Genomic DNA, 13,759 nt, shown 5'->3' on the forward strand with positions numbered 1-13,759 from the left:
AGTGATCCAAGTCACAAATATGTTTTGAGTCTTTCTATTAACTTTTACACCCTATTCAAAAAAGGGTAAATACAAAAAATATAATAAAATACACATATTATATAATTTCGCATAAATTATACACTAATAAAATCTATTTATATCTCACTACTTATATATCGTGCGTTTCTTACATATATAATATTAATACATAATAATATCTACAGAATTAAAATTATTAGGAATTAGATTACTTCTCGCGCAAGCACCGATATGTCAAGATGGACTATTTCGCTATACGTCTATATATTACTATTTACCTTCACTAACTCTTTAGAATATCTTTTCTTTACTCACCTAAGGACAGATGGCATTACATTTAAACATTTATTTTTTATTTTCAAATTGTATACCAAAATTGTTTAAACCACAAAGTTTTTTTTTTCGATCCATCAATGAAAATTGAACTGATGATTAAGTGATTTTTTTCAAAATTTTGGCATATAACGTGAAAATCACATCAATATTTAATAGTAAGAATTGACTTGAAACCAATTGGGGATATTTACTAACTACTAACAAACTTATTGTCATAGACAAAATTATTTTATACTGTTAAAAGGAATGGCAAGTTACGAGGTTATCTTTAATACTGATATTTATGAACGCCACACAATTAACAAAAAATTAACATTTTAAAAATAATTTTAAAAAACTTTTTTTTTTTGGTTCAAACAAGTACATATCTGTTTTTTTTTTAAATAAAATTACCAAAAATGTTTTCAAATACTTACTTAATTTGGCAAAAAGTTCAGTCGCGTCCATAAATATCAGTTTAAGATATGAAATCATTAGAAACACACAATACTCGCTAACATACTGTATTGTATTCGGATATGTTTGTGTTATTACTACGCGTTTACATCAGGGACCGTGTTTTTATAAAAGCTCGAGCGTTTTCGTATCTTTATGGAATTGTTTCAATTCATGCATTAAGAAATCTATAGAAATAAAAGACTCAAAATGCTATTTATTTAAAAATAAATACATTTAAGAAAGTCGAATTAAACCAATCCATCCAAGATACACGCCAGTAAAAGCTCATTCAATATAAACAAATAAATAATCACAAATAATATCCGTATATAACTATAATAATTTGACATTGTAAAACGTCAAACAAATGCGAAGGCATCAGTAAGCTCACAACACGTGTCCTTAAATAAGGATATAAGGGATTTTGGGCGGCGAAATATATTTACGTATCGCAAACACTTTTCGCGAGGACTGTATATTTACGGTAGAATAGTTTATACGCAGAAACAGATTCATAGATATACCAGTGTAAAATAGAGACGTTTATGTATAAATGATGTTATACCTTAATGATTTGCCATTTATAACTGCACATTTGATTATGTATTTCATGTAACATACCTCTGTCTTACAAATAAATATTCTGGTTCTGGTTTTTTTTGTTTGAATATTAAAATTATGACTTTATATTTCTTAATTAAACAATACTATCTACAAAATTAATAGAACACAAATATATTTGATAAGTATATCATATTCACTCAGAGGCAGTGAGTTTACTTACTTTAAAGTATAAACTTTCTACCGTAAACATAAAAAGGGGGTGTGTGGGGGTTATTTAATGAAATAATGGCAGTTTTACACTACATACCCTGGTATTAGGGACGAAATCCCATTTAATTTCTCTTACAGCCTTCAATCAATTTGTTATTGTCCGTACCACCTACATTCCTTTAATTCTAACTTTTTGGGGCCCTCTGTTCAATACTTTTTATGACATTTTTATTTTAAAATCTGGTATTCAGCCCTATGACTATAATGGGCCATAATCATACAAAATAGGTAACAAAATCCTGTGAAGTTGAGTTAATATTTTCTTGGAAGTCATAGACTATATATATTATTTACCCCGGTAACCAGCTAAGTTACACTTACTATACAATCTATTTCATGCTATTCTTTTAATATTACCGAGGTAAATTGGCAGCTTTTTCAGACTTCAATAAATAGCTTTTGTTTTCAACTGTGACATTAAAATTGATTGATTGATTTGATTGATATTGAGATAGAAACTATAATATAGGATGTTCTTTTACTGTAGTTTCGAATGCCATTTTTATTGCAGTTACTTTTACAGCATTTCGGGATAAATTTTTAGAATAACATGATTTTAATAAATAAAAAATACGGTTACTTTTAACTCAGAATTTTAACCTTCTTTTGAAATAACATACTTAACATGTAACCGGATTTACAATTTTTTTTTTCACAACTCAAAAATAACAAAAATCCCCATACTATAAAACAGAGGGCCACCAACCTTACCTTACAAGGCGCCAATATCAGGATAAGCATGCGGAACGCCCGCCCCCGCCTCGCGGTACTGCAGCGGGTCCGCGCGGAACTCGACCGCGCGGAGGGCCATGTGTCCGTACACGCGGGCGAACCGCGCGATGCAGGCGGAGCGCTGAGACATGTGTCGCGCGTCCGCGGATAGCATTTCTGTGTTCGTGCATTCTGGACATTTGAATTTTTTGCGGGGCGTCACCTGGAATTTTTGAGTGATGGTTATAGTACGATGTTAAAATAATAAGTATTTTTCTTTATGTAAAAAATATGTTTATGCTTGTTTACAGAGCATATAAGCAGCAGTAAAACTGATAAAAATATATTCTTCCTGGCAGTTTCCGAAACAGCTTAAACTATCATATCATTGTATCAGCCTGATGTCTTCCACTGCTAAACGTATTCCCCCCTAAGTAAGCAACAATCACACCGATCTTGGGATTGGACGTATTATTATAAAAATACTTTTATATTCTTACAATAATTCAAATTATTAACTATTAATAAACACTAGACTTCAAGCATAACACATTAGTTTCATACTGTAACTTTTATAGTCTACTATAAAATATAAAATACTTATATAAAGCTGAAGAGTTTGTTTGTTTGTTTGAACGCGCTAATCTCAGGAACTACTGGTCCGATTTGAAAATTTCTTTTAGTGTTAGATAGCCCATTTATCGAGGAAGGCTATAGGCTACTTTTTATCCCGGTACGGGAAGTAGTTCCCACGGGATGCGGGTGAAACCGCTGGCAGAAGCTAGTCTACTATAAAATACTTATATAATTACTGGCAACTACATACAATTATGAAGTAATTTATTCACACAACAAACAACGTACCTTGATAGGCGCCTTCCTAGTAACATTGGCGACTAAGAAGTTCATGGCGATATCTTCACAGTTGAAGTTATCGTCCACCCAGCTGCGGATCTCGGCCGGCATCTTGTACGTGTAGTACCACGACCAGATCTTGTGGTGGAACGCTGCGCCCGTTAGTACCTGGAATTTTAAATATTACACTTTAATCTATAAGCACTAAAATTGATTAAAACTGAAGTGATCCCTTAAAGGTGCCCATCAGCTGCCTAGACTTGTCCCAACTATGTTGAGTTCGGCTACTAGTCGTAATGGATGCAGCTGAGTACCGATGTGCCACATGGAGCGACTGCCTATCAGACTTCCTCAACCCAGTTACCCTGACTAGGTAACCTGATACCACTTGGGTAACATTGGTTAAGATATTACATTCCGACTTGCAGTTTTTGTTTTTTAGTATTAGATAGCTCATTTATCTAACTAAATACTATTTTTATTCCCATGGCACACAGTTACAATGAATTACTGAAAACTTAACTATCTTCTATATGGAATTACTACAAAGCTTTAAAGTGGCTCTTTCTCCAGTCACTGGTTTTTAATAGCACTAACTCCACGCTGCTTTGGGTGTATATAAAACGCATATTGTGATTTCCGTACCATGCACCCAAAGCGTAAGAGCCTCTAATTGGCAATCTCATTAGTTATTCACGTAACAATACATGTTAAAACAATTATTATAAATTCACTACATTTTGGTCGACATTTTCCTGCTTGAAAAAAGTATATAAAGTAAAAACAACTAACACGTGTAGGCTATTAGTACTTCGAAGAAAGGACATGAGAGTACCATCAAAGAAATTCTAGTCAAATATCCTCGCAAATTGCCGTTTACCTTCAGGCATTAAACTTGTAAAAGTTCTAAGAAATATCTGAACTGAATTACTTTATTTCATACTGGATTCAGCCCGAGGGAACTACTTCCCGTACCTGGATAAAATATAGCCGTTGTCACTCGGGGTAGCGTAGCTTTCCAACAGTGAGGAGTTCAAATCGGTAGTTTCGGAACCTTTACAAACAAATATTTTTTGAAACAATAATACTTATTGTTTATATTGAAGGGAAAACTCATCAAAGTATTCAGGAGAGCCATAATAGGGTAGTTTCCAGGGTCGAAATAATGAAATAATATTTAGTCCGCTTTTTAGATAATCAAAAAATATTGGATACGTATTTTTTCTTTTTTTAATTAAACTTAAAATGACAAAGATAATACGCTTCAAAAATTAGGAGTGGGGGCCTTTTACGTCACAGTGTCCTGAAAATTGTAGCAACTTGTGACGTCACACTCAACTTTAACACGCTATATCTTAACAAGTTCTGATCCAATTTAAAAAAGAAAAAATACGTATCGCTTAATTTTGGACAATCTACAAGACGGACTAATTACTATTTTTTAGGAAACTAGCCTATTATTTGGTATCATACTCATTAAGTACTCCAAATACCTTATTAAGACACTTTTTCTTAAAACCCCTTGTAACATCAAATAAATTCTAAGCTCGTAAAATAACAAATCAAGAATACAAGGAAAAAACAAGAAAAAAGTGGGGTAATCATCGTAAAAACTGGACGACATCCAATTGAAAGTAATAAACATTTCCTAGCGTCATCATTTTCTTTGAACCGGAGTAGTAACTTCTATATTCGGGACATCATCTTAATGTGTCAATTCCGATTATGTACTGAAATAATTTCAGTGACTGACTAGATTGGGATGAATGTAGATCATATCATAAAGGTAGGTACAGAAAAGGATTGACTTTATGTAAAGGTTACCTTTTCAAGTTCTACAAACTTTTCCTGGGTTCTAAGTATTTATGTTTGCTTGTCTTTTTATTTGTTTACGACAACGCACTAAGCTACTGGTCTGATTTGAAAAAAGAGATTCTAGGAAGCCCATTTTTTTCACGGAAAATAGGCCTATTTTAATCCGGTTGCCAGGAATTGTTCCTATCGGATGCGGATGGAACCGCGAGAAACAGCTAAATAATAAACATATACGGAATCAGAGTACAAATTAGACATTGCTCTGACGTTCTACACAAAAACTCAGCGAGCAAGATTTGAATAGAAAAACTTTGAAACCCCTAAAAACTTTATTCCAAAGAAAAGTTCGTACTTTCACGAAACGTCAACTCAGTTCACCGAATTAAAAACCCGAGCATACAAACAAACAGACAGAAACGGTCTTGTCTAACTTCTTGATTTTCAAAGTCAAAGTTTTACTTTGAAGAAGTAAGGCGAACTATACGTCACAGTCGTTCGAGTTTCTTACGTTCTACGTTTCTGACACTGATTCATTCATGATGGAGTAGTGGTTGTGTGGTAAAGTAGCTTCTTTGCTCAATGTGTATTCGATGCCCATTATCTATACTTATATAAAAGGGGAAAATGTTTGTTTGTTTGTACCCTACAGGGTCCGAACCAACTTAACCGATTTGAAAAATTCTTTCACTGTTGGAAAGCTACACTCTTCCCGAGTCAGCCATATTATGTATCCTGGTACGGACACTAGTTCCCAGGCCACGCGGATGAAACCGCGAGAAATCGGCTAGTTAATTAAGTTTCATTGGTACATTATTAAATTATTTTTTTTTCGTTAACTTTATAATAATGAGCTCAGTCTACAAAAGGTCTTAATCAGACAATAGCTTATGCCTCTTGGCAAATCTTAGTCGTTCTTATGACACCCAATTGGTATGAACTCTCAGCCCAACCATGTTTAGTCAATTGTCTCATTGAATTACTTAGCACGGGATGGTACAGTCGGGCTCGTAAATCACAATCAAGCGTTGTGTGAGCACTCATTAATTTATGTATGCGTCTGTACGTAAGTGTGAACTGTTCTAATGGAAGTTGAGTAATTAAGATAGGAATTTTTGACGGAAGCGCTTTTAGTTCGGCTTAGATTTTGGTCTGGTTTAAATTCACACAGTTTTGTGACTGGAAGATGAATAACAAATAATACATGTCTGTGTTTTTCTTCGACTTTCGTCGAAACTAAAAACATAATCGATCAACAAGATGTTTCCTTAAGAAAGTTCGTGGAATACTTTTTATCCCACAAAAATGCATGGCTCACAAGGGAATAGCTCACATGTGAAATTTTACAACATATTGGCTTCCGCCTTGTTTCACTCACGTCCTATTGTTTAGCTGAACAAGATTTTTCAAAACAAACACTCGTTAAAATGTTAATGAATAAATCTTACGTTTATCAAAAACCCTTACTCAGAACACGTAACGGAAATAATTTCTAGCTATTCCATTATTAAATGAACTAGATAAATTGCTCATTCGACTAGAAAAATACAAATGATGTTTCTATATAACTAAGCCAAGTGTAGTTGAAGTTTGTTTTCAATTCGTTATTAGCGGAGGCAGCCTAAATGAAAAGCAAAGATTGGATTGGATGAGCAACAAATTATATTTCATTGCGAATATCTCTATAAATCTGCTACATGTTTGTGTTTCGAGCTTCGAGCAATTTAGTCGTCTTTTGTAATTTCCTTCTTAAACGCGTTCACGCCTGCAATAGCTGCTTTCACTACTTTAGGACCATCTTCCGCGAGCTGTTGCGATAGTTCTTCGAAATTCTTCTTCTGGTCATGTGCGATCTTCTTGATGACGGACTTGAACTGATCAAGCTCTATAGCTTCGTCATCAGCCGTGTCGTCAAAGAACGTACGAACCCTCCTCTCGTTCTCATCCTCATTCGTAGTTATAACATCTATAAGCTTAGCCTCACTCATCCATTTCACAAGGTTCTCCACGTTATTTTTACCGTCTTTTTGCAGTTTCTTAAACAAGTCTTCCATTTTTTTGTTATTTTTGTGTTTTTTTATAGAAAACATGTATGAGATGTAAAAATGACTATTGTAAAATTATTTCATGATTTGATGGTGACAGATTGACACATGTATATTTTTTTGACAAATCATTAACAACGATGACAAAGGTCACAAAGGTTTCAGTTGCCTATATTATCTGAGGGCACGGCAGTGCCCCAGCCAAGACTCGAGCAAAGCGGGCACGGCCGTACCATCTTTTCTCGAAGCGTTTCGCGGCTATTTCAGCACCCTGTATCTTCCATGTGAACAAAGCTAGGAGTTTAGATTTTCGATGACCAAGAGTAAGTATTAGAACAAGCTCAGTCTCATAATTACAAGACATTTGAATAAATAGTTTACGAGTTATGAGCGATCAAAGTTACACCATTTTGTCACTGACTCACTCACTGACCGATCATCAAAAGTCTAAGGTACTTCTAGCAAACTGAGAACCTTCAAATTTGGCACCAAGACAGGTTATTAGCTACATATAAAGGGAAAATTATAAAAACCTTAAAAATTAATAAAAAAATAGGAAACAAATTTATATTTGCGGTTTTTCAAGAACATTGTGTATGAATTTTGACTGCATTGATAACTTTGTTATTTATTTATGTACAAAATGTTACTATTTGTTTTATTGTTACATAGTGTGGTATATTGTTATTATGTTTTATTAGCTAGGTTAAATGAAATGAATAATGATAAAATCTTTTATATAAATGCAGTGCGATAAATACTCCATGCTCGCTCATAGATGGCGTTGTCCTGGTCTAAATCGCGCTATGGTTTCGTTACATGGCTCAGTATAAGTAGTACTTAAAAAAAAAAACAAATAATTTCATGTGATAGTGCCATCTATCTCTGAAATAAACCCCTTTGATTCTAAAAGATATTCGATTCGAAAATTCGACGATTTCGAAAAGTTTTTACTTTATTTTAAAAAAATGCATTTTTCGTGCTACTTTAGGTGTACATATTTAGTTTGTAATATATTTAGTAAGTTGCATGTAAGCTAATTTAATTTTTTATATACTTAGAAAAGAAAGAGACCTACAAAAAATAAATTAGATCCCACCAAAAACATTAAATGTAAAAAAAAGCCAAGCCTCTACGCAATTCTTCCACCGTAAAAAGTTGTGAGATCGCATAGAAGCCAAGTCCTGTTCAACTTTATTTGTAATAATAAATTAATATTTTGTGACTATATCAATAGTTTTGTTCACATTTCAATAATATTGTCTTGGCCATGAGCACAAGTTAAAAGTCGCTCCTTGTGTATCCCCGTGTAAATACCGTTGGATTGATAAATTTATATATGGACATGATTTTACGATTGGACTGATTATGGACTGATTGGAATTTGAGATCACGATAGACTAAACATGCGCCATAGTACATGTGCAGTTCATTGATGTTCGATGATTCTGACTGTCGGTCATTTAATAACAATAAACTAAAAGTATTTAATTCTGTGATATTAAACTTCATGTTTGACTTTCACCTCTTCCAGATATGCTGTATTATATATATTTATAGTTTATTGTGCTCATGGCCAAGTCAATATTCTTGGAATGTGAACAAAACTATTGATATAGTCACAAAATATTAATTTATTATTACAAATAAAGTTGAACAGGACTTGGCTTCTATGCGATCTCACAACTTTTTACGGTGGAAGAATTGCGTAGAGGCTTGGCTTTTTTTACATTTAATGTTTTTGGTGGGATAACTTACTTACGTGAGTAGAAATGTTATCAAACTTTTCACAAAACATTAAATTGGATAGATTGGGGTCGGGAGGTTCGATGATGTGGCAAACGAGTTATTTTAAACTCATTTATTGAATTCAAACAAGCATTTTTAAGTAGAACTCATGAAAAAATTACATTGAACGTCTCCTTACATTTGAGTTTATCGAATACTGGAGTTTTATTACCTTAAAAGGTTACTTACCCATAAAATGGGGTAATAAACCGTTTTAAGTCGTCAAAATTAACTTCCATTGGAATTCCATTGTCTATGGTGTCAAATCCGAGACGGGTAATACCGAAGGGTTATTGAATTTTAACCTACCAATTAATTAATCAATGTAGCTACTAATTAACAGCCATTAGGGAATTGCGCTGGGCTTGGTTCACTGATTGCTACTAAATATTTTAATACATTCTATGAAACGCTGATAAGCGAAGCTGGAGAAAATTGTTGCATAATATTTTTAAATTTTTTACAGTTTTATACCCCGAGGGTAAAAACCGGGGCCCCAGTAGAAAGACTCCGTTGCCCGTCCATCAGTCACCCGGCTGAATCTCATGAACCGTGATTACGGGGTAGTTCAAATTTGTATGAGTAGGTATTATTGTTGGAAAACATTTACGTCATAAAATATTAATATTTATGGGTGCTCTCATACAACAAACATGATTTCGCGATATTTTTGTATATTGCCGGATATACTCATCTGTTTTATTTATAATTTTAGGGTCTTTTCTATAGCAAAAAAAAAGAATAGGTGACGAAATAAAAACAGCGGTTGTTCTAAATCCAAATGACAAAAACAATAGGTCCTCTAGTGGCCAGTGCATCCACACCATCCGGCCACTACATCTCGTTACTACAATAACGCGAAGGTCGCATATCTCGGCCCACTGGGTCAACATACTGGCTGCTTCTAAACATTTGAACGCTATGATGCCATGTAATTGGTTGTGAGGAATGTTAACACTCCTAATGGTATAGCTAGGTATAGTAAGTTCAACTCAGTCGTGCGCGCGGCCTTATGTGTGGGTAACCCTTGTACATATACAGTGACTTTGTGTGCGTGACAAGAGGTACAGTCGGGGACAATACAGTTATTTAGGGGTTGTATACGGGTGTTTAAAGAAAAACGGTTACTACGTAATTTAATGTTTATTTATTTTTAATGATTATGAATCGCTGTTTGAAAAATCAAATGATAAAATTTCGGATTTGCTACTCTCCAAGGTGAATTATAAATTCTGTTTCCATGTCAAAATGTCTATAGTATTCTTCTTTTTTCTTTTTTACATGTCGACAAGTATTACGCCACATCCCTTCATCAATTTGACTTAAACGTTCATTTATGAGTTTCATTATTTTGTTATGTTGGTCGACATTATGCGAAGCAATATAATTTTTTAAAATTCCCCACACATTTTGTTTACATTATTATACTAGATTGTACCTCTTTTTACATTCTTAGTCCACACTTTTATTTATTGTCCGCGTACCCCGAGCTAGAAACTATGTACTTAAGGAGTATTTAATTCTTAGATACTATCAATGTCAATTTGAAAAGACGTATGAGAAAATAATGAAAAACTATATTTAATAATAAAAAGCTTTGAATGTTGTTTTATTTTTTGAAACGCTTTATCTGACTCCTTAATAATTTCTCCGTGAATAACTAGTATTTTCGTAAACGACTGTACCCATAACAAAAAGTGATAAGAACACGTCATGCTCGGACGACGTCACTGTCACACGAATGAAAGTTGTATATTTACAAGCCGACGCACACATAGGGCCGCGCGCAAATCTGAGTTGAACTATCTATACGCACGTTTATCAGAGCCGAACGAGAAAATTGTAAAAAATATTTTATTGTATCAATATTGTATCAATATATTTTATTGTATCAAAATTAGGAAGGTACAACACATCTCCAATTTCTCATATAGCGGTTAGGGTCCAACTTTATCAACAGTTGGTTATTTAATCGGTCAGCTGAACAAAAACAGTTTCAGCTATGTTGCGGGAGTTTGCATGTAACCCAATACTTGTTCAATTTTAATTTGGTAATCAATTGGTGGTTAGGAGTAAATGGCCCCATCAAACTAAAAGATATTGCAAGTGAAATCAAGACATAGTGAGCATCATAGGAAAATAATCTAAAGAGGATAGTATTTTTTTTTGGTTTGTTTGTTTCTACCCTAAAGACTCAAAAACTACTGGGCTGATTTGGAAAACTTTCACAATCGAGAAACTAGTAACATAGGCTATATTTTGTAAGGGCTCAGATAGTAGTCCCCTCGAGACGAGGGCGAAACCACGTGTAAGAGCTAGTAACATACTTCCATAAAATAAGGGTGCAGTTTTTATAGACCGTGGAACGATGTCTAAGAAGCACGTGAGCTGTAAGTGGGCCTAACAAATGCTGATTGCTCAAATAAATATTTATATGCAGTTCTGATTGAGACAATTGGACCGTTGCTAAGGCCTTGGATCTCTTATGACGAGCTCTATAGCAAGGAATATTTTGGATTGACTTGGAAAGTAAATAGAACTAATCGACATTTGAGTACACCAGTGACGTTAACCAAAGTCAAATATAGCCGTTAATTGAAATAAGGCTAATTAAATAAGCACTTTTCGACGTCAATTACATTGGAAAGCGCCCCCAAAAACGCTCTTCTTTCATCGCTTCCTAGTGATATCATTACAATCCATTATTTTGAATTGTTTTGTTTACTTTCGTTTATTTTCCTGATTAGAAATGGCTAAAATGATGTTTGAAGTCAGATCAATCAATTGTGATTTTCTGTAAGTACGCCATTTCTGTGTGCAAAGAGGCCTGAGCCCTGCAGTGGCAAGAAAAGTAATGGAAAGTTATGGAAAAGAAAAGGGTGTTGGTGACTAAGCAACAACGCGGAAATCTTATCACAAAATACATAAACAATACTTCAGTACATACAATAACAGAAACAGGTTATAGCTAGTTATAACCAGCAACTACAGTCCACAACGCCCGTAATCCAGGCCATGATTGATAACTTGCTCAGATTACAAGCGATAACCAACAGAACCATATTGACCTGTCCGTAAAACAAACACCATTTTAAAATATCACATATCAACTGATAATATAATTAAACTCGTTATTTTTTTAATTAAACCCAATGGCGCCTGATTAAGCCCAGTTTTTATGTAATTAGCTGACCTCATCTACATGCGAATTGATAATGATTAAAATTGAACGTGTTGTTGGTTTGTGCCGAAGTTTAGCATAATTTTGTCATTTTGAAATTATTCCCGTCATTTTGCTGGTTAATATTTGTTGCAATATGCAGTTTGACACGTTATGCTGGTTTTAGTTTAGTGAGAACAAACTTGATGTGCCTAGATAATGGTCAATTATACCTCAATCTGAGATACATATTGATTCGAACTTTGAGCAATTATAACGCGAACAGACCTCTATAAAATTCGTCTTAAATAGGTACTCACAGAATCAATGAAATGGGTCACTCAACGTATTACTTTATTACTTTGACATCAATGAATTTACTATATATTCGCAAATACTGGTCAAAACCAATTTAGTTATTGAACGTCCGAATCACGTAAAAAACGGGTATTCAATTGACATACCCGTTCCAAAGGAATTCAATACACATTTCGCCGTTACATTCAATAAGTAGTCAAAGCTACACAATATCATTGAACTGTCAAATAAAAGGTACATATCACAATTGACATAAAGAAGTGAAAATATATAAAAATTACCTTATAAGGGATAATGGATTCTTCGCTGTTACCCCTTGAAGGCTACTTTTAGTCGGCCAATATATTGACGGGGCTTTTAATCAATATGCATATGTACGATAGTGCCCACAATACAAAGATCAGGTATGGACAGTCTTATAGGTATGATATCAAACGCAATTATTATCAGACTAAACACTTTCGGCCCACAGTTTAGTCCTCAGTCTGAGATGCTGTTAAGGTATGCGGTGAACGCAAGCAGCATCAATTGGCAGCGATATACTGAATTGTATGTACATGTATGCCGCATGCCACATTCTCCACATAACTCAGAAATGTACCAAACTGAAATAGTTCAAATTAGGCTGATCAGTCAGCACTTTTCTAACGTCAAAACAAAAGACAATCTATAAACGCAAACCATTCCAGACTTTCTACATATTTTTGCTGGAAGAAAAAGTGGCACAACAAATAAACTTTAGGGGTAATAGATGAAATATGTACTAGCTTACCATAGATATCTGATTGGTCCACTCGCTGTGATACCGCCAGGAGTTCGTGGAGTTATCCCACACGTGCAGTCTGGACGGAAACCCCACTATTCGGTCGGGGAACTCACGCCACACGTCGAAACTGAAATACGTACAATAAATATTATGTAACAGAGGACCCAAACGTTCCGATAGCGATTCCACTTTTTGGAAATAATCGTAAACCACATTGCATCGGTTCTAAATCCTGGGAACTACCAAAAAACCGGTCAAGTCCGAGTCGAACTAGAGCAAGAAGGATCTCGTACCGTTATCTAGAAATACGATCCCGATTTTCCCTTGGGGTATGGAATCCTAAGAAATAGTCATCTAAATCAGTTGTGTCATGTCACGCAATCATTTGTTATTTATTAGCTAGATAATAAACAAAAACACACAACAAGAACAAGGACAAAGAACAACTTATACGCAAAGTTTCCTCCTCATCTAAACAAGATGACAAAATAACTCCTACAAAACAGTACAATGTTGCTTTATTACGTCAGGTAATATAGTCGACTCCTGAATTCCGCAAACTATATTGCCGGAAAAATGGCAAAAATTACAATAAAGTTGCTTTTATTTCGCAAGAGATTTGATATTTCAGCAACGTTCAGTTATTTTTGCACATTAAAAAATTGCTCGAATTTT

At 34.3% G+C, this 13,759-nt stretch overlaps 1 protein-coding gene across 1 annotated transcript in view; it reads right to left on the reverse strand.

Moving 5' to 3' along the window:
* Window positions 1-2,251: 2,251 nt before the first annotated feature.
* Window positions 2,252-13,759, reverse strand: part of LOC110376090 (exostosin-2) — a 37,525-nt gene continuing 26,017 nt past the window's right edge. Inside the window, exons 5-7 of the mRNA XM_021334444.3 lie at window positions 13,091-13,211; window positions 3,205-3,363; window positions 2,252-2,563 (exon numbers count right to left, since the gene is read on the reverse strand). Of these exons, the coding sequence (XP_021190119.2) occupies window positions 2,342-2,563; window positions 3,205-3,363; window positions 13,091-13,211 (502 nt within the window). The 3' untranslated portion in view covers window positions 2,252-2,341. The remainder of the gene's footprint in view (window positions 2,564-3,204; window positions 3,364-13,090; window positions 13,212-13,759) is intronic.

The sequence above is a fragment of the Helicoverpa armigera genome, chromosome 7 (genome assembly GCF_030705265.1).
Source record: "Helicoverpa armigera isolate CAAS_96S chromosome 7, ASM3070526v1, whole genome shotgun sequence".
Lineage (NCBI taxonomy): Eukaryota > Metazoa > Arthropoda > Insecta > Lepidoptera > Noctuidae > Helicoverpa > Helicoverpa armigera.